The following is a 21,631-nucleotide window of genomic DNA, read 5'->3' on the forward strand; positions in this document are numbered from 1 at the left end:
GAGGTAAGTGCCGCCTGGAGCCTGCGCCCCTGACCCCCTCCCATGCCCCAACCTCCTTCCCCAGCCCTGATCCCCCTCCCACCTTCCGAACCACTCCATCCCAGGCCAGAGCAACCTCCTGCACCCTCAACCTCTCAGCCCCAACCCAGAGCCTGCACCCACAGCTGGAGCCCTCCTGTCTCCCCCCTGCACCTCAACCCCCAATTTTGTGAGCTTGCCATACAATTTCCATACACAGACGTGGCACTCAGGCCAAAGAGTTTGCCCACCCTTGATCTAAAGGGACTCAAGCTATTATGCTACAGGAGGGCCTAAGATGTAATGTGGAAGCCCAAGATCTGAGAGATTTTCTTACAGATAGCTGGCCATTAATGGAGCACAGAGGCTTTATCTGTTCCACAAGAGGGAGAAAGGCTAAATCCAGGCTAAATCTTGTCCCTCTACCATCCCAAAAGATCAGAAGGAAACAGCAATTTTTGAGCGTATACAAGAAAAAAACCTGTCACGTTGCCTTTTAAGATAAAGATCTTGTTGAACCACCCTCTGTTTAAGGATCTCATACTGTAAGCTACTGAAAGCCCTGATTACTCAATGAGGATTGGAGGTACTCAGAGCTACAGAGGCGGCATTCAGAACTTTTCACGAACTGCCCCTTAGTCAACTCACTGAAGTTCTACTTCATCCAGAATTAACGCTGCCATTTTAAAAATTTATACGGACTTTTTCCAACATCAGCAACTAAAGTGTACACTGATAAAAGTGGGAATTCAAATATGTATAGCTTGTTTCCTGAAGGACTGCCTCTGTATGGCACTGTGAAGACAAAATTAAATACATACTAAATATTATTATAAACTGTTAATTAAGCTTACATTTGAGCATGAGCTACACTCAATGATGTAGAAAATATGTTTTATTTAAAATATCTCTCCCATTTTATGCATTAGTGTTTAAAAATAAAATGTTTTACCAAAATCTTGCATAATCATAGTGTGAGGCATTTTGGACTCTTGTGTCTGCAATCCAAGACTTCCACCACCTGGATCCATAGTCAGTTAAGCTCTTTCACAAACAGCTGTAAAAACAAAATTGTAACTTATATTAAATGCATATTATATTAATGTTGGTTTAGCTCTACTGGACTAAAGTCCGATTCACTCTGTATAAGTCCATGCGTGCAGATATGGAAATGTGTCCCTGAAAAGCTGAAGGAAAAAAAAAAAAAAACAACAGATGCTACCTTACACAGTTCACTTTGTCATGTTGTTTTATGATCCTGTATTAGATCTCAATCCTGCAAACGCATCCATGAGTAGCCGGATAAAGTCGAAAAGGACAAAATGAGCAAAATTAAGCAAATGCACGTACCTGCTGGACTGGATCTTAGTTACAAAAAACAAACAAGTAAAAACTACGTGACAAACTGTTCAGGTTACAACTTCTAAGGATTTACCTAGAATGTGCTACTGGACATCCTTAACACTCAGAACTCCAGACAGATACATAGCTTTACCTCAAGGGGTACTAACTGAGCCCAAACTTTTTGTATCTCTGTTCGGTGTAGAATATAAAAATATGCTCTGAAATTCTCTCCATAGCATGACTAATGACACTTCATTAAAATATCAAAAGCACTACTGACAATAGCAACAAATTATGTCTCAAGTATTAGTTAGCAACTGAAGACAGTTACCTAGATCCTATAAGGCACACAAAAATCTGTTATGAAGCAGTTCGAGTTGCTACAAATAGAACTTACGTACCCACAAAAAAATAAGGAAATTAAAGGTAAGCCACCTAACAAGCACACACATTCAACCCATAAGCACACACTTTAACATTACAACTGCAATACTACTGATCATGCACCAAAACCTTAACTCTGCCCCATTTTCATCCTTCTGTGTATACTTTTTACCTGATTATTTCCTCCCTTCCCCAACACTAGTACATGTAGACGGCTGGTGTAGCAAAAGGTAGTGATGAGACAGGGTAGTCTGCGAAAGGGTTGTGGCTGTAAAGGTAGTTAAAGGGGAGGATGGAAGTTCACATCCCAGGTGGATGCCTCGTTTAAGTTATCAGGGCATGGTCTGTGGCATATTGTAGTTGTAGTAATAGTAAGGTGGACCAAAGGTGTGTACTGTAGGAGATTTTGTATGTCTTTGCTTTTGAGAGTTTACCAGGTAGGTTGTGTGCATGTCACAAAATTTTTTATATACAGACGCTCCCCGGGTTACGTAAATCTGACTTACGGAAAAAGTTCCGTAAATTCTGTAAGCTTTTTTTTGGGGGCGCGTAATTGTTGGAAATATGTTCCCAACTTACACAAAATTAAACTTATGCAAGGCATTCTGGAAAGAAACGCTTGCGTAAGTCAGAGAGCATCTGTATAACTTTCTTAGGGATTTTTTAAAATAAAAATCTGTCAGTAGCTGCACATTAATCCTTTTCTTGTAGAATAAAATCTGCCAAAAGTGTAGCTCCTATGGGTTTGTTTTCATTGCTTTGTTAGCTGGAGGTATAACTCAAGTTTTGCCCCTAACTGGACGTCTGCCCACAAAGAAAATTTCTAGCTGGAGTTAAGTGGTGCTTTAAGATGTAAACTAGCGCATCCATCAGAGATGTGGGCGGGAGTTGGAGAAGGGCTGGATGAGGGGTTGAAGTTCAAATAGTGATGAAGTTGGAGCTAGTAATGCTGTGGAAATGAAGTTATAACAGCTCAATGGCTAATCCAACTACTGTGCTAATTCAATCATTCTGTGCTGCTAATCAAATCACTCTGCATAGTGTTGTTTTGCAGTGTGGTCACTCTCACTCCAGCTTGCTAGCTCCAATGGAGTAACTCTAGTGTACCAACTAGAGCTAACTATTTAGCTGTTGCAGGGAAGACAGTAAGTTATAACATGAATAGTAGCTGAACAGGCATTTTTATTTGAATTGCAATAGTGTCTAGCCCTAGTTGTGAACTAGGATCCCATTGTGCCAGGAGCCATACAAAACAGAACAAAGAGACAGACTGAAAGTTCATAGGGGCAGGGAATAAGGGTATTGGCTACACTTGCAGATGTAGAGTGCTTTGAGTTCAACCAGCCTTCGGAGAGCGAACTAGGGAAAGCACTGCAGTCTGTCCACACTGAGAGCTGAAAGTGCACTGGCATGCCCACATTTGCAGCTGCACTGGGAGAGGTGCACTATAGGTAGCTATCCCAGCATTCAAGTGGCTGCAACGTGCTTTTCAAATGGGGGTGGGGTGGGTGTGACAGGGTGTGCGTTGTGGGGGGAGAGAAAGCGGGGTTTTGGGGAGCTGAGAGTGTGTCAGCATGCTGTCTTGTAAGTTCAGATCCCACTCCCTCCCCCGCCTCTCTCTCATGCACTCAAAGCAAACAGTAGCTGTTTGGTTTTTTTTCCTCGGACCAGATAAGCAGCCAGCATGCTGAAAGGGCACTTCTGCATTCCTCCTGAGTTCACAACAAAGACAAGAGAGGCCACTTCAGTTAAGGGGATTATGGGACGTTTCCAGAGGTCAACCAAAGCATTAAGTAATTTCTCATTTACACTGGAGCTGCAGCATCTCACCCAATACGCATCAGATGTGCATCAGACGTTATCCCTCTCAGGGAGGTGGAGTACCAGAAGTGCTCTAGCCAGGGAGTCAGAGCTCTCTACATGCCTTGCCAGTGTGGACAGGGAGTGAGCTAGTGCACTCTAGGCAGCTTTACTGCGGTATAACGTGCAAGTCTAGCCAAGGCCTTAGTATAAGACAAGGGACAACAGATGGATACAAGCAGATGGGGGAGCACAAGGCAACAACAACACAATATAGGTCAGCGTGGGGGGGTCAGAGTTCCCTCAAGCTCCTGCTTCAGTTCCTTGTACTGTTTCTTCTCCTGCCGCGTCCCCCCTAATCCTGGCAGACACCCAAGGGAGTCTTGGAGCAAACAAGCAAGCAAGCAAGCAAGCAAGCAAACAAGAAAAGTCCTCTCCCTTCTTTCCTCCCTTATAGGGGAAGGGAGCCTGTGGCAAATTTAAAAAAAAGCAAGGGTGATCTGGAACTCAGGCAGTCTTCCTGGGTCAGACCTTTTATAGTAGATGTAGTCTCTGCTGGTCACATTTCTGTCAAAGATGACAGTGGACTATCTTGCAGGATTCTCAGTCACGTTTGGCAGACTCAAGCATGATGCAGCACTGGCTATGCCACTAGTTGCCTCTTTATTAATGAGGTTTAGCCTACACAGCGTCCACCTCCAGCCCCTCCTCTAGGGCCTGCTGCTTGGAGGCTGGTTCATGCAGCTTTGGGAGCAGCGAGCCTTGTTGCTGTCTCCTCAGCAGGCCTGTCTGGACAGTTGGGGTGGGGAGGGGGAGAGGGAGACTTCCTGTGGAAGGTTTTCCCTTTTAAGCTCCCACTCCGAGATAGAACAAGCTTTGCAGCTGTGCTTCACTGCCACTGAACAGGCCCAGAGGAGCTCCTTAGTCCCCTCTCTGTCAGTGTGCGGGTGTGCCCTTTCATAGTCAGCATGACAGGCAATGGTCTCAGCACACCAACAGCCAACCTATTATGAAGTTTTTAGTAGGCTTCATGTCAAAAGGAGTTTTAAGGAGAATTATAAAGGAGAAAAATCACTTAGTTTTGCAGATGTTTATAGAGTGCTTCTCCCAACCGTGAGGAGCAGCACTGGAGAAAGCACAAAGATGTCTGAAAATTAAACAAGTTAGATATGGAGGCTGACATCATGGGCTTGTCAGAGGTGGAAGTCAACATTTTGATACTGAATGAAAGATAAGTAGGGTGAGGATAGGTCATAAAAGACCATGAAAACGAAGACAAGTTTGATACAAAAAAGAGGGAACAAGTGAAGTGATGCAAAGAGAGGGTGACATGGTCAAAGTGACAGACTAGAAAAATGATCTTTAAAACAACATTCTGAACGGATATCAGTGGGGCAAGACTACATATGCCAAGGTCAGAGAAGATGATGTCACAATAATTGAAAGAGGAGATGAGGAGAATCTGGACAAAAATTTTAGCTGTGGATAAACAGGAAAAACTGTATCCTAAAGAAGTTATGCAGAAAGAATATGCAAACTTAGACACAGCCTGGAGGTGAGTACCTAAAGAGAGGTCCTAATTGAAAGTACTCTTGCCCATAACCTGGGGGTTGAGTGGTGGTGATTAAAGGGAGGATTAAGAGCTGTTTTAGCTGCTTAGAGCTTCTGCTGACAACTAGATGCATACAAAAAAAATTGGACAATGGTTAGGTCACTAGTCTGCTAATACCAATACCTATCATGATGACCAATTCTGTCTCATCATTTTCTTGTACTCTCCTGTCTGTCTGTTATAGTTAGATTACACACTACTGGCGAAAGGCCCATCTTTATGCATCACCTAGCACAATGGGATTCTGATCCATGACTACAGCTCCTAGGTGCTACAATAATATATCTAAGTAACAGACATCTTCTGTGACAGTGGCCCGGGGTTCAGATGCTTCAGAGGAAAGTGTAAGAACTCTTCTGTAGGCAGATCAGAGAATCTGCCTCCCACATTAGGTCTCCTGGTGATACAGCAGACCCATCAATTTTTTTGCAGGCTTTCTGCCTCCAATGTACTTAAAGAATCTCTTTGTTCTTACACCTTTAACTGTCTGTTCTTTGAAATCCACTTCAGCCATTCTACTTTCCCATCTACTGCCTGCTGTAGTTTATGTTCCTGTCTATTGGTTTCACTAGGGTCAGATTTCCAAATTTTGAAGGATTGTTTTTTGGCTCTAAAAGGCTCTCAAATTGTTTCATGTAGCTATATTGCAGGAGTGGCCAAACTTACTGACCCTCTAAGCTGCTACAATAATCTTCAGAAGCTTAAGAGCCAGGCCATGCCTGCAGCCTTGTGGGAACCGCCTGCTAGGACTCGGGGCTTCAGCCTCATGGGAGGCACCTGCTAGGGTTCAGGACTTTTGGATCTCAAAAAAATATTACCCAATCTTAAATTTGGACTTTATTTGGAAAACAAATTTAATTATTTAAGTTCAAAAAGATGATGGCTACTACAAGCCCCTGATGCCATTGATGCAACTCGGAGGTATTTCACTTATCCACTTTGTACAGTGGATTTTTAGTCAGGGCAGGACAAAAAGCAATAACCATAAGCTGCTTGTATTCACTTCCAAGGCCCTTCAGGATCAATCCCCACGCTCTCTCTCTCATTCACTATCAATACCCACTTCTAATCTACCCATGATGCCAGCCTCCATTTCCCTTTATTACATTTTCAACCAACCCCCTTGTGCTTTCTCCATTGCTTCCATCTACTTGAAAGATGTTCACCATTAGCATCCACAAAGCTACCTCATTATTCACCTGTAAGTCCCTTCTCAAATCTCCTTTGCTGTGAAATCTACAAAAAGCTTGAGAATGATTTTAGTGTGTTGAGACCACAGCCTATCAGTGCTGACTCCTCCTACTCTCAGTCTGTCTGTATTCATCCGTTATTTAGACTGTAAACTCCTTGGGGCAGGGATGGTCTTTTTGTTCTGTCTGTACAGCACCTAGCGCAACAAGGTCCTGATCCATAACTAGGGCTCCTAGATACTATAGTAATACAAATAATAAATAATTTGGCTAGCATCCATTTGGAACATATTGCAGAAACTGAGCAGATGTAGTCCAAGTTAGGAACATTTTACAGACTTCAAGACAGGTTAATCTGCGGGTATGAATATCTGAAATCTTATGACTGAAGTCTCTCTTACTTTTTGAGGACAGGATCTCTTTGCAAAAATCAGTGCTACGTTGTCATTCCTGAAATTTGTTCTTGGGCCAATGACAAGGAGGGAGCTCTCCTGATGATAAAAAATAACCACCCTGAATCAGGGTGGTAACTTTATCACCGGGAGCAAGTGCTGCCTATATTGGTGCTTTTCAGCACTAAAACTTTTGTCAATTAGGGGGGTGTTTTTTCACACCCCTGAAAGACTAAAGTTTTAGCACTGAAAGTGGCAGTCCAGACATAGCCTTGTTCTTTGTGAGTGTTGCCCTGCATATTCCCACATGTGGGACTGGCCCCTTCTGGTGTTCAGCTGCTAAATGTTTTGGAGAACAGTGCCTGTTGAGGCCACTCAGACCTTTTTCTCCCCTTCCCTTGCAGAGGACTTTAATAGTATAAAAGGGGAAGGGGCTCAAACCACCCTTCAGTTTTTCCCTAATTTCAGAATTCTCGACCGGAGACTCGAAAGAGGTTCAGAAGATGGGTGAGGAGTGTGAACATGTAGCAGCAACACACTTGAAGAACAGCTACTAGTAAGTAACTTATCTTTTTTTCTTCTAGTGGACCCAAGTACATTACTACTTGTGAGAGACTAGAACAGTACAACTGTTAGGAAAGTTGGCTGAGGAGTTCTAGATGAACAAGGACTGTAAAAACTACAAAAGCGAGGAGGAGTTCTAAATGGAAAGTTAAGAGAGACCTAGAAGGAAGTGCAATTTCACTCCCTAAAGGACAATTTTTTTTGCTTCAAGCAACAGCTTTACAAATTCCATGAAAGAGACAGGGATGCTACCTTTGGATTAGTTTTTGATAGTTCCAAATGACTGAAGACCAGATGAGTCATAACAAGCATGTAGGAGAGACTTGTGGAAACACAAACATAATAGAGGCCTGATAAAATGGAAAAAGAGATGACTTGAGATTGAAAGTGGGGAGTATGACACTGACCAAATCACATTTTCCACATGGGCTACCATTTATATAGAGAATTAGTTATTTGGCCTGTACCTCACTAAGATGTCTATGCCTAAGATGAATGCCCTATTAACAGATGATACTCTGCAAACAGCAGAACAGAGGTCCCAAGATTTTATGATGACAAGACTTGACCCCAAAGGAAAAGAGATACTTGCACCCGAGGAAAACCCCAGGGCAGCTAAACAAATATATTCACACTGTGAATATATTCACAGCACAACCAAGTGTATTGCTAAAAAAAAAAAAAAAAAAAAAAAAAAATCAGCTTCTTTGAATGCAGCCATCAAGCTATTGGTACATGGAGCAACCCATCCATAAACTAGGTTATTTTAAGGCAAATGAAGACTGCTGACAGAGCTTGTGAGGGTAGAAGCTGAAATCACAACTCATGCAGCCTGGTGAAATTCAAAATGCAGTTTTTAATGTTCAAGTTATAACAGATAGCAACATTAAAGAAATTTGTTAGTAAACTGGAAAGCAATGCTAGCATGAGACCAAAGTAGTTTGAAGACAAAATTGCAAAGACCTGGTTACAGCTATCTCAACATCTTGGCTCCATCCCAACTGCCCTGCGGAGAGAGATCTCTTGCACCAACAAAATAAGGGAACACACAGGAATTTCCCATTCTAGTTCAAGATAGGGCAGTCTGCCAATGACACTGGGTCCTGTTTTACTTCAGGATCACACTGGACATAAGGAGTGTTCTCTAACAAACAGTCCTAGTTGGGACTTTCTTCCTTGCTTAACATGCAAGGCCAGACTAAGACCTAACAAAGACATTTGTGCTATTGTACAAAACCTCAAATTTGGACACTTTCTCTGGCAGTTAAGTCTTTGGCCTTGATTAAAGTTTTTCAGGCTACACAAATGGCTCTCAACCCTAGAGTCCTGATGGGGAGATTTCATTTCCCACAGAATCCACAAACCTTGCAAAGTCTGGAAAACAAGGTGAACATTACAGTCCACATTTGGAAATATTACCGTAGATAGTAAGAAAATGAGATGGAAATTCTTAAAGGGCACTTGTTACTTTGCCATTCTGCATCTTGTATGAGTGGAGACATAAGTGGTGTAGGAAGTGTCAAGAAAAAGTAGTATCTTTGTAATTAGTCTTATGGAGGCCACAAACAGTGTGGATAGTTATCATCCAGTTATGCTACTAAGGAACTTGTACAAGGTTCTATTTTTTTTTATTTTTTATTTTACTTTAAAATGTATGAAACAGGTCTAGAATTTGTCCTATAAAAAGAGGTAATATAAAAAACAAACAATGTCGAATAGTTTGACAAGTGGCTTACTGTAAGTTAACAGTGCTGGATATTTGGCATCAAACTGTAACAGAAATGTAGGACTGGAAAGGACCTCGACAGGTCGTCTAGTCCAGTCCCCTGCACTCAAGCAGGACTAAGTGTTATGTAGACCATCCCTAACTGGTGTTTGTCTTACCTGTTCTTAAAAACCTCCAATAACGGCAATTCTACAACCTCCCTAGGTAATTTGTCCCAGCGCTTAACTACCATTACAGTTAGGAAGTTTTTCCTAATGTCCAACCTAAATCACCCTTGCTGCAATTTAAGCCCATTACTTCTTGCCCTGTCTTCAGTGTTCAAGGAGAACAATTTACCGTCTTCCTCTTTATAACAACCTTTTACATATTTGAAGACTATCATCATGCTCCCCCCCTTCAGTCTTCTCTTCTCCAGACTAAACAAACCCTGTTTTGCCAATCTTTTCCCATATATCATGTTTTCTAGACCTTTTATCATTTTTGTTGCTCTTTTCTGGACTTTCTCCAATTTGTCCATAGCTTTCCTAGTGTGTTGGCCTGAACTGGACACAGAATTCCAGATGAGGCCTTATCAGTGCTCAGTAGCATAATAGAATTATTTCTTGTGTTTTGTTTACAACACTTCTGCCAATATATCCCAGAATGATGTTTGCTTTATTTGCAACAGTATAACTTTGTTGACCCATATTTAGGTTTGTGAACCACTATAAACCCCAGATCTTTTTCTGCAGTACTCCTTCCCAGGCAGAACCCACACTAGGCATAAGCAGACCAAGCAATTACTTAGGGCCCTAAGCAGCTCAAGGGGGTCCCCTAATCGCTTTTTATTATGTGTTGTGTTTCGGGGTGAGGGAGGCGGGAATATTCCTGTTTAGGATGCCTAATGGGCTAGCACTACCTCTGTTTCTAGGCAGTCATTTCCCATTTTATATTTGTGCAATTGATTCTTCCTTCTTAAGTGTAGTACTTTGCCTGTCCTTATTGAATTTCATCATATTTATTTCAGAACATTTATCTAGTTTGTCAAGATCATTTTGAATTCTAATCCTGTCCTCCAAAACGCAACCCACTCCCAGCTTGGTATCATCTGAAAACTTTATAAGTGTACTCTCTATGGCATTATCCAAATTATTTATGAAGATATTAAACAGAATTGGATCCAGGACATATCCCTGAAGGACACTTGATACGTCCTTCCAGTTTGATTGTGAACCATAACTACTCTCTGAGTTTTCCAGAGCAGCTTTTCCAACCAGTTTTGCACCCACCTCACAGTAGTTTAATTTAGGCTATTTTTCTCTAGTTTGTTTATGAGAAGGTCATGTGAGAAGGTATCAAAAGCCTTACTAAATTTGAGTTACATCACAGCTTCCCCCCATTCACAAGGCTTGTTACCCTGCCAAAGAAGGACATTAAGTTAGTTTGACATTATTTGTTCTTGATAAATCCAAGCTGACTGACACTTATTACCTTATTATCTTCTATATGTTTACAAATTGATGGATTTACTTGCTCCATTATCTTTCCGGGTACCAAAGTTAAGCTGACTGGTCTATAATTCCCTGGGTTGTCCTTCTTCCTCTTTTTATAGGCAGATACTATATTTGCCCTTTTGCAGTCCTCTAGAATCTCCTTTATCCTCCATAAGTTCTCAAACAATCGCTAATGGCTCAGAGATCTCTTCATCCAGTTCCTTAAATATTCTAGGATGTATTTCATCGTGCCCTACGTTGACTTACACTGATCGGAGCATCTTATTGCCACTTGTGAACCACTGTAGAACCACTTATCCTTGATGAACCATCAATTTATTGGACCTTTGTGCTTCTTATTCTTTGCACTGAACCATTTCAAGTGAGTGGCTCAGAGTCAATTGTCCTGGATGCTCAGCACCAGACTTTGCTGATAAAGATTAAACCAGATTAATCACTTACATTGGTACTGGACTACTTCAAGCAAGTGGTTCACCAGTCAATGGTGTAGACACCTGGGTATTGGACTCAGATGACTCAGACTAATGGTATAATGGGCACTGAACCTCTTCATCAAGCAGTTCACTAGAGACCACAGTACCAGATCAAAGAAAATTGACTGTGATAGCTTGGGGACCGTAACGCAATTTAGAGTGGGCATTAAGCCACTTCTGATTCACTAGAGTTGACTGTGCTGGAACCTTGGCACCAAATCAGGTTGACTTGGAGGGATTCAGTGACTCAGTCCTGAGTCAACAATGCCAGGACCTCAGCACTAAATTGGGTTAACATGGAAGAATCCATGGACCTTGGTGTCAGATTAAGTAAACCCAAAAAGATTCAGGGGCAGCAGTGCTGTGTCTACTGTGGTAGACCCTTGTCACTGAGCTCAATAGGCCAGTTAAAACTGGGGAACTACATGCAACCCAAACTGGGCACTGAGTCATGTAGGCTAGCAGATCTCCAAAGTCAATTCTGGACTTAAAATTTCCCAGACTTATTTGACCAGATGTGAGGAGACTCCCTTTCAACTGGGTAAGACAGCTCTGCTGCTCAAAGCAGGTCCAGATACCTGTGCCAGATGGTACCATGTATTTTCTGTTCTTTTAACTACACAAATCCGTACTATCTGGCAAACTAACCAAACCAAAAATAGTATGAAAGGGCCAAAGAAAAAGAATCTGTCAAAAAGTCTAGAGGACACCATAATATTTTGATAGGCCTAAAATCAGTGCTTGAATTATTGGGAAATTTTAGGGGAACCTTAATGAAAGATGGGAACTATTTTTAGACGAAAGGCTCAAGTTCCTGTAGCAAAGGATAATAGCCCTTGAGAATTTCGTCCGATGCTATCCTGGATTTCTTGCTCATTAGAGTGGATGTCATCATTTTTATTTAAATTGTGGAACATAAAACATCTACAATCTCAGCAGAAGCTACCCCAAAAAAAAAAAAAAAAAAAAAAAAAAAAAAAAAAAAAAGCTATCCTCAAGTTACAATCTACCCATATTTTCCCAAAAGCAACAGTCAACTCCCCCAGGATTAAAGGCTTTCCCCAAAATATATTTAGAAAAGGGGTGGGTTTCTCCTTAAGTCAAACGGGGATATTTTTATCATGCCCAAAACTTGCTAAATTTTCTTTATGTAGGAAAAACAAGGTCCCTGACTGAAGAGCTTCCCATCTAAATAGACAGAGACACAGATGAAGGCTCAGAGAGAGGGATACAGCCAAGGGAATGAGCATGGACACTAGTCCCCAGCCTGTTTAACTCCACTTTCAATTAATGTGTTTTTGTTTTTGATATTTACAAATAGTAAAGTTCTATGCCAATATTGACAAAATAGCAAGCTGTGTGCCAATATTAACACTGGAACTGATGCCCCCTCCCATCTATAGCTTTTGGACTGTTTTGTGTTTTGGAGAAGGGAGTATAACACTTCCTTATTTGCTTTTATTTATTTTTGTATTCACATCACACACCTTCCGCCAGCCTAGAAAAAGGTGTGCGTATTTGCAAAAGGTGTGTATTGCAGAGGATCCCTCCTACACACTCCACTGCCTAGAAAGGAAAAGGAAGGAAGGTATTTCTAGAAGTCTCCCCCCACTTCCCTGACCAGAAGTGAGGGGGAATATTCCAGGAGTCTCCCCATACATTCCCCTCTTCCAAGACCAGAGATAAGGGGAGATATTCAAGAGGCTCAACATACTTCCCATCAATACCCATCCCTGGCCTCAGGAGAGTTCATGGTGGAGAATTTCCATAGCTTCCCCAAATGACCACCTCAGTGAAAAGAGACCTTCTCATAGGGAACACACTCACTGAACCCCTTTTGGAATCCCCCTCCATCCCATAGGCTGCAAGCCATGCCTCCCATCCCATTCCCTGTGCAGGGGGGGCGGGGGAGGAGAGAAAGGGAGGGAGAGAGAACAATATTGTCTGGACCAGTTACCTCAGGGATCAGGGGTTGAATCCCTTTGCTTCAGCTTCAATCCTTCCCACGCTCACCCCCTACCAATCACAGATGACAGGAAAGAACACTCTGCAGCAACGGCGCCAATTCAGATTTGCCCTCTCTCTTACCCACACACTGCATGAGCCAATGCCACCAGAAACTGAGCTGTTGGCAGACTCACCTGTAGTCCACCATATAGAAACAGACTCCTGTGCACCAGGGTGCAATACCATTTGGCCTGATCACCCCTTCATCTGGGCAGGAGGGGCAGCTGGGCCAAATTTGAGTGGTACTGTGACCTCAGGTGCTCAATCTCAACACCACTGACAAAAACTTGGCCAGGCCGTCCCTCCATCTAGTCAGAGGAGCAGATGGGTCAAATTTCAGTGGCACTGCAAGCTCACAACTGGAATGATGTTTCAGACCACTCTGGAAGCAGCTGTACTGATTCAGTAAAAGTGATCCAGCCACACATTTCCTCCCACTGAACTCTGAGCAAGTGCAAAAGCCTTGGGGGTGTGTGTAGGGGGATTCAATGTCCCCAGCCTCCCCTCACTAGCAGCACTGCCTTGCAGCCAGTCAGTGGCCTTGCTAGAAAATGACAGAGCACTGTTGCCAAAGCATAGTTTTCTAAAGTGCAGCACTAGGTCTATCCTGGATATTAAGTGTCAGAGTGCTTCTTCAGCAACACCCACGTGAGAAACAAGGGGACCAGACACAGCACCCTGATGCCTTATAATTAAACACAACTGAGACAGCCCCTAAAATTAATAAGGAGGCCTGGCCTCCACAACTCCCCAACCCAGATTCCTAGCACCACCAACAATCCTATCAAAAATAATAAGTCACAGAGTCTCAATGGAAAAATAATAATATTTAAGCATCCAATCCTGAAATCAATTCACACTACAACTTCTCCTGACTTCAGTGGTAATTCTGAATATTGTAACTGCAGGATTAGGTCCTTTAGCTATTCTCTAAATAAAGAAACAGATATGGAATCTTACATCTTCCAATTTTTGACTGAAAAAAATTATTCTCAAAGTAAGCTCCAGCCATACAAACTATTTTTATGACAGATGCTACAGTATATACTTGCTATAACTTAGATTTAATTCTAGACTATAAATGGCAATTGGCATTTGCCAATGGAATGGCAATGACAATATAATATAATATCCTGGCAATTTCCTGACCACACTTTTCCATCCCACCATTCCACCTTTTGAAAAGTTTTAGATAAAAAATCACCAATCACCTTAAATTACATCTGACTAGATTATAGGGAAGGTGCTTAAAAACAAACACACACAAACACACAGAGAAACTAGTACAAATACTGCCTAGAACTAAGTTAACTAATGAAATGAAGACAAATCAGAAGAGAGTCCAGGCTAGACAGACTAATTTCCAATCCTGTTAACAGTTGAGAAAGATTAGGAAGACTAACACTTAGATTCCAATGAAACAGAATGCTGAGCTTCCTCAATTTCCACTATAGTCAAAGAGAACTGATAACACTCAGGCCTTAAGTACATTGGTATTTTGCCACAGTTTCAGCAGTGTGTATCCAGCGAACAACGTGGCTGCACTAGTGTAAACCACAACTGTATACAAGCTGTGATTTGTACCAGTCTGCACTGTGAAAGAGCTTAAGCTGGTGCAAACTAGTTTTCCTTATCTTCTCTTGGGGCTTTCATTGGTATAACTACACTGGAGGCTGGCCATCAGCTGTTGAAACGAACAATTTCCAAAGCAGACTGTCTATATCAGGGGGTCTCAAACTCAAATGCCACATGAAGACTAGTACACTGGCCGGAGGGCCGCATTAATGACACCTCCCCCCCGCCGCCCTCGGCCCCGCCCCTACCCCTTCCATGAGGCGCCGTCCCTGCCCCACCTCTTCCCTGCCCCTATTCCAACCTCTTCCCCAAAATCCCCACCCCATCTCCACCCCCTCCCTGCCCCCAGGGGGTGCAGGAAGGGTGTGGTGGGGTTCAGGGTAGGGAGTTGGGGTGTGGGATGCAGGAGGGGTGAGGGATGCAGCAGAAGGTCAGGGCAGTGGATGGGGGTGTGGCAGGGGGCTCAAGACAGGGAGTTGGGTGTGGGGTGCAGGAGGGGTGAGGGCTGTGGCAGGGGGTCAGAGCAGGGGATTGGGGTGCAGAAGTAGTGCAGCAAGGGGCTCAGGGCAGTGGGTTAGGGTGCGGGGTGCAGGAGGGGTGAGCGGTGTGACGGGGTCAGGGCAGGGGATCGGGGTGCAGCAGGGGAATCATGACAGTGGGTTGGGGTGCTAGAGGGGTGCGGGGTGCAGCAGTGGGCTCAGGGCGGGGAGTCAGATGCAGGGTGAGACAAGAGGCTCAGTGAAGGGAGTTGGGGTGCAAGAGGGGTGCGACAGGGACTCAGAGCAGTGGGTTGGGGTGCAGCAGGGGGCTCAGGGCAGGGGGTCAGGGTGCAGGGTACAGCAGGGGGTCTAGGTACAGCAGGGGGCTCAAGGCAGTGGGTTGGGGTGCAGGAGGGGTGTGGCAGGGGTTGGGGTGCAGGGTGCAACCAGGGGCTCAGGGCAGGGGTTTGACTGCAGGAGGGGCTCAGGGGGTGGGCTCTGGCCCAGAGCGCACTGGAGGGCGGGGCAGGCTTCCTACCTGCCTGTCTGCCCGCCCTGCCTCTGTGCTGCTCCAGGAAGCAGAAAGAATGTGGGGGAAGAGAGGCGCAGGGGCATGTGTTGCTGTTGCTTCAGGCACCACCCCCAGCATCTCCCATTGGCTGGGAACGGGGAACCGTGGCCAATGGGAGGAGCTGCTGGGGGCGATGCCTGAAGCAACAACAACACACGTTCCTCTTCCCCCATGTTCTTTCTGCTTCCCAGAGCAGCGCCGGGGCAAGGCAGGCAGGCAGGCAGGGAGCCTGCCCTGCCCCAGGTGCGCGTCAGGCTGGAGCCACTGTAGATAAATGCTGGGGGAGGTGGAGGGGCTCTGAGGAGCTCGCGGGCTGCAGAAAATAATGTGGCCTGCGGGTTTCAGGCCCCTGGTCTATACCAGGGGTCAGCAACCTTTCAGAAGTGGTGTACCGGTGTGCCGAATCTTCATTTTATTCACACTAATTTAAGGTTTTGTGTGCCAGTAATAATGTTTTTAGAAGGTCTCTTTCTATAAGTCTATAATATGTAAATAAACTACACCTCTAACCCGATATAATGCTGTCCTCGGGAGCCAAAAAAATCTTACGTTATATCAAACTTGCTTTGATCCTCTGGAGTGCGTGCGCGCACTCCTTCTCCCCCAGAGCGCTGCTTTACCGTGTTATATCCAAATTCGTGTTATATCGAGTCGCGTTACATTGGGGTAGAAGTGTATTGTTGTATGTAAAGTAAATAAGGTTTTTAAAATGTTTAAGAAGCTTCATTTAAAATTAAATTAAAATGCAGAGCCCCCTGGATCGTGGCCAAGACCCAGGCAGTGTGAGTGCCACTGAAAATCAGCTTGCACGCCACCTTCAGCACACATGCCATAGGTTGCCTACCCCTGGTCTATACCAAAAATGTTAAAAAGGTGCAGCTGAACTGCCGTAGCACTTCACTGCAGCCCAGCTCAGCTGTGTGCTAAAGGCCAGGCTCCAGGTCACAGGCAATAAACAAAAATTCCCAGCCTGTGACCTGTCCATGACTTGTGTGTATGTGTGTGCGTGTATATATATACATACATATATATATATATATACACACACACCCCTGACTAAAACTTAGCAGCTCCTGAGGCCCTGGATGCTGTCACTCTGGGGGGCCCCAGGACACCACTGCTGTGAGGGTCTGGGGGCAGACTGCTATCCCCTGCATTGGCCACGGACTGACAAGCCCCTGCCACCCCTGCTCTGAAATCTGGGGACAGCTGCTTTGGTGCTCCCCAGGGACAGCTGCCCAGGACCACCACTCCGGTTCTTCCCCCAGGCCAGCCTCCAAAGGAGCAGCTGCCTCTGGGACAGCTGCTTGGGTGCTTTCCAGGGCCAGCTGCCCAAGGAGTGGCTGTTGTGGCTGCCCCCTGGGACAACCTCAGCTGCATCCAGTGCGGCTGACCGTGGGGCGCTTGAGCAGCTGGCCCTGGAGCTAGCTGCTCTGGGATCAGCCACACCAGCCACTGCAGCTGTAAAAGTTACAGAGGTCATGGAACTGTGACTTCCACGACTTCCGTTTCAGAACTGAAGCTTTAGTCGTGACCCCTCAGGGGGCTGCAAGGTTATTACGTGGGGGGTTGCAAGCTGTCAGCCTCTACCCTCAAACCCCACTTTGCCTCCAGCATTTATAATAGTATTAAATATAAAATTGTATTTTTAATTGTAATAAGCGGGGGGTCGCAGTGATAGGCTTGCTGTGTGAAAGGGGCCACCAATACAAAAGTTTGGAATGTGTTAGAGCAGTGGTTCTTAAACTCATTTTCTTTTTTCCTTGTGTGTACTGTAGGCATCTACAACATGGCAACATATTAAGAAAAACGTTGATGTAACAAGAACTAACTTGTCTAGACAAAAAGCCTGCAAAGGAAAGTTTAAACTAGAAAATAGAACAACAGAATATCAGGGTTAGAAGGGACCTCAGGAGGTCATCTAGTCCAACCTCTTGCTCAAAGCAGGACCAATCCCCAGATCGCTAAATAGCCCCCTCACAGATTGAACTCACAATGCTGGGTTTAACAGGCCAATGCTCAAACCACTCAGCTATCCCTCCCCCAAACAATGCATAGCTTAACATAAACCCTACCCAGCAATGTAGGGTGCAGTATAAAAATTAGTATGTATATTAGAACACAGTCTTGTATGCAATATAAGCCAGCAAAATAGTCATGAAAATTTACCAGTTAGGTATGAAATCTATTTTCCCTCACCTTCATTTACCATAACAAAACAATAATAAAAAAAAATTATATTGCCCATCCAAATTAAAAAATTGCCCATCTGGGCAAGAAGTACTAAAAATTATTTTTTAGGTCTACATATAGTTCCTGAATATTTTAAATACATATGACAACTAAAGAAATAGTAAAACTTCAGACCATGACAGAGCACAGTATAAACAAGAAGCCTGTATGCATATGCACCAAAGACAGGCATGTTCATGAGACAATCCACAACTACTGATGAGACTGAATGTGAGAGTAACAGAAGGACATATAAGAGCACACCTGAAAACAACAGAAAGGAGTGTGCATGGTAAGCACTGGCAAGGCATGTGCCTAGGCAGCAGAAAGCCAGAGGAGTGTGTGAGAAACACTGGCAGTGCCTGCTCATGAACACCACAAACACAAGTCATCAGTGTGTGGTCAGCGCACTGGCAAGACTGCGTGATGGTGTATACAAGTGCATCCCAGACAGCAGTGCGCGCGCTGAACGGCGGCAGCACATGAGACGAACTGCGAGTGCACTGGAGCCATACACGGGTGTGCGCGCGCAGAGCGCTGGCGCACACACTGCCGCAATAATAGATGGACAGCGCAGAGAGGACCTGTGCCCAGCTCTCCCCCCTGGATCCCAGCACACTGGGCGCAAACAGCAGAAATTCAGAATGGGAACTGGAGCCGCCGCTCCCGTGCGTGCAGGCGCGGGACGCACTATCCGCGGCGCCGTACCAAAGTACCAGCGCCCCCTGCCGTGCGCCTGTGGGGGAGGGGAGCGAGCGCAGCGCCAGGAAGACAAAGGCGCTCGTGATGAGTCAGGGCTGCAGCTCGGCAGGCACCGCACCTCCAGGCACACTCCCCCTTGCGTCGCAGAAGGACGGGCAGAGCCCCACACTCCCGGGCCGCCAGGCCTACTCTTCCCCTGTGGCGCCGCGAGACTCAGAGCCCAGGCAGCTGCGGGACCGGAGCCATCGCCACTCGGCCCCCAGCCCAGGGTGCGGGGAGAATGGGGGGACAGAGCCCAGCCTAGAGCGCGCGCGAGCGAAGCCTGTCCCGCCCGGTCGCCGCCATCTTGTTTTCCGCCATTTTATGGCCGCCCGGAGGCCGCTCGGCTGCGGAAACCGGGCCCTGCACCGGCCCAGCTGAGGAACAGCCGCCGGCGGGCGGTGCCCACATGCCTACAGCGGGGAGGCGGCGGTCAAGCCCGGCGGCGGTAGCTAAGCGCGCAGGCCCCGGCCGCGGCCTGCGTTGAGGCCTAGCCGCCTCCATTGTTCCCAGCCCCCGCCGGCCCAGTTCTAGCACCTCCGCTCACCTGTGCGGGTCCCTGCGCCGTGCCGCGGGGTCGGATCCGGCTGAGGGTCGGTCGGGCCGCAGGACTCCGCCGCCGCCGGGGCCTTGCATTCGGGGCCGCCAGGTCCGGGGCCTGCACCAATCACAGGCGCTGGGCTGGGAAACGGCGCGCGAGCGCGCGCGCGGCGTTCACCCCCTCCCCCCACCGGCTTCGCGACTAGCCCTGCCGCTGTTGACGCACGTCACTGGGCCCCGGAGCGTGCTCCAGAGATGTGAGCATGCGCAGGCACCGCAGCTGAAGTCGGTGCCCTTACTTTGCTCTCAAACGTGCCCCGAGAGCAAAGCGGGGGGCTGGAAGCCGAGGGGGAGAAAGGCTAGTTGGAGCGCGGGGGGAGATGGGTCAAGCGGAGAGAGGATAAATGGGAGAAGCCGGAAGAGGGGCGAGAGCGAAAGGGCCAAATGCAGAGCAGGCTTGTGATCGTAGGTGCATAGTGTGGACCTGTGCTGTCCCCCCCAGGGATATGGTATTAAAGCTAGAGTCATACACACCTAGGGGTATCAAAGTTGCGTTTTTATGGCCTCGAGGCTGCATGCACTTGCTGTAGCACCTCAGCTTTTGTTGGGTAACTCAATTTTCCAAATCTCTGTCGTTTGCATTGATAAGCTTACAAAGGGGAATCCATGTGTGACTTCACTGATGTGTGCTTGACAATGTAGACAACGTGAAATAGTGGCTCAAAGTCTGTGTGAACTTCCCTGATCCTTATTAATTTTACCATAGCGTCATCTCTAACGCCCAGTAATGGCACTTCCTTGTCAACACTAAGTAGCCTTGTGCTGATCATTTTAGCAAATGGAACAACAGAATATCAGGGTTAGAAGTGCAAGTATGTGTATGCGTGCTGGGAATCATCCTTAACTCATAGGGCAAACTGTAGTCATAGTTCATGTACACATTCCAATATAGGAGTTCCTCTTTTCAGTAATGTCATTTAAGAAGGGGTTTAAACAAAATAAAAAAACCCAGCCACTTATAACTGTATAACTATACTGGCAAAACTGTCCAGTGTAGAGAAGTCTTTAGGATTAGTCTAGATACAGTTTTTTGCACTGATTTAACTAAAGTGGTTTAGAAACCAATTCACTTAATTGGAACAATCCCCTTTGTGTAGACACTTTTAACTTGGTTTATACAACAGATTGTATTGCAATATGGAATATTCAATGGCTATTGTATCAATTTTAAAAATGTTATATGTATCATTATACGCTAGGGCTTGTATTCTAGGGCCATGAGGGACCTACAGGTGTTTCCAGAAGAAACTAAAATCACTGAGAGCAGGGGATGGAGGGATTATCAGTGTGAATCCCTAAGCAGGCAGCAAGTCTGAAGGAGTCTTAGCTCCTGGAGGAAATTGCATGTATTTATTTAACCTGACTGAAGAAATCTGAAGCCCAAAGAACTGAAAATTGTATAAAAGTGATCAGCCTGACATAGGAAGGGAGCTCACACTCATGTAAGAACTGACATGAAACTGACCAAGAGACATAGGCACAAAGGACCTTTCCACAAGATCTATCAGGATCTCCATGTAAGATAAGATGACTGCCTGGTAAGCTAAGGCCTGCATGTAAGTTCTATATCATTTTAAAGAAATGTTTCCTCTGTAATGCTTTTATTCTGAGTAAATAATACTTGGGTAATAAAGGCTGTCTAGTCACTGGTTAGCCCTGTCATTGTCACTGACAGAACAGGACTACAGATGTTGAACTAAGTCAGATGGAGTGACTGTGTCTGTTAGATCACACTGAAGTGTGGGAGGAAGTTGCACCCTAAATCCCCAGCGTAGAAGGAGAGAATCGAGGGACTGTGCCCTGAAAAAGGTGGTGGATAGAGGGAACAAAAGAGTCAGAGGTACCTTTATCTCAAAAACGGTGATTGTTTAAAAATGCCGTATGATGATTTAGCTTAATTTTATTTAAGGCAAAAGGGCTACACCTACTTAACTAAATCAGTTTCTTAAGCCAATTTAGTTAAAATCAGTATACAAAACCAGCCCTGTGGTACAATGTTTATTTTCAACCCAGGAAGGAATTATTAATGAACTGTTTTAATTGGGGAGGGGAGGGAAGAGGTGGTTTTTGTTTTTAATCATGGAAACATTTGTAATGGTTTTAAGGTTTGTGAAAGCTTATCTTTATAAAAACATATTTTGGAACAAATGTAAGTTTTTAATATCTCTTTAATCTTTTACTAAACTACCATTTAATTTAATTTACAATTTAAAAAATAGTTACAGAATAAATGGGAACATTGCTTACTATGGAGTTTTCCTTTTCTGAAGATGAGAATCTGGTCAGATTCTCACTCTGGATCTTAGCTTCTTAGTGCAGATCTAGGAGAACTCTTCTAGTTCTGAAGTTGTTTTGACCCTTGAGGGTAGCAGTGGTGGGGCAGAGCTACTGACCATCACATACCCTGCCTTACAAATGTTCCAGTCAGCT

At 45.1% G+C, this 21,631-nt stretch overlaps 1 protein-coding gene across 2 annotated transcripts in view; it reads right to left on the reverse strand.

Moving 5' to 3' along the window:
- ZNF711 (zinc finger protein 711) overlaps window positions 1–19,970 on the reverse strand; it is a 37,536-nt gene extending 17,566 nt beyond the window's left edge. Inside the window, exons 1-2 of one of the 2 annotated variants that reach the window (XM_032765489.2) lie at window positions 19,149–19,970; window positions 971–1,075 (exon numbers count right to left, since the gene is read on the reverse strand). In XM_032765489.2, coding sequence (XP_032621380.1) covers window positions 971–1,049 — 79 coding nt within the window. In that variant the 5' untranslated portion in view covers window positions 1,050–1,075; window positions 19,149–19,970. The remainder of the gene's footprint in view (window positions 1–970; window positions 1,076–19,148) is intronic. The other variant, XM_032765488.2, reaches the window with a different exon arrangement.
- Window positions 19,971–21,631: the final 1,661 nt, after the last annotated feature.

This window comes from Chelonoidis abingdonii, chromosome 8, assembly GCF_003597395.2.
Source record: "Chelonoidis abingdonii isolate Lonesome George chromosome 8, CheloAbing_2.0, whole genome shotgun sequence".
Lineage (NCBI taxonomy): Eukaryota > Metazoa > Chordata > Testudines > Testudinidae > Chelonoidis > Chelonoidis abingdonii.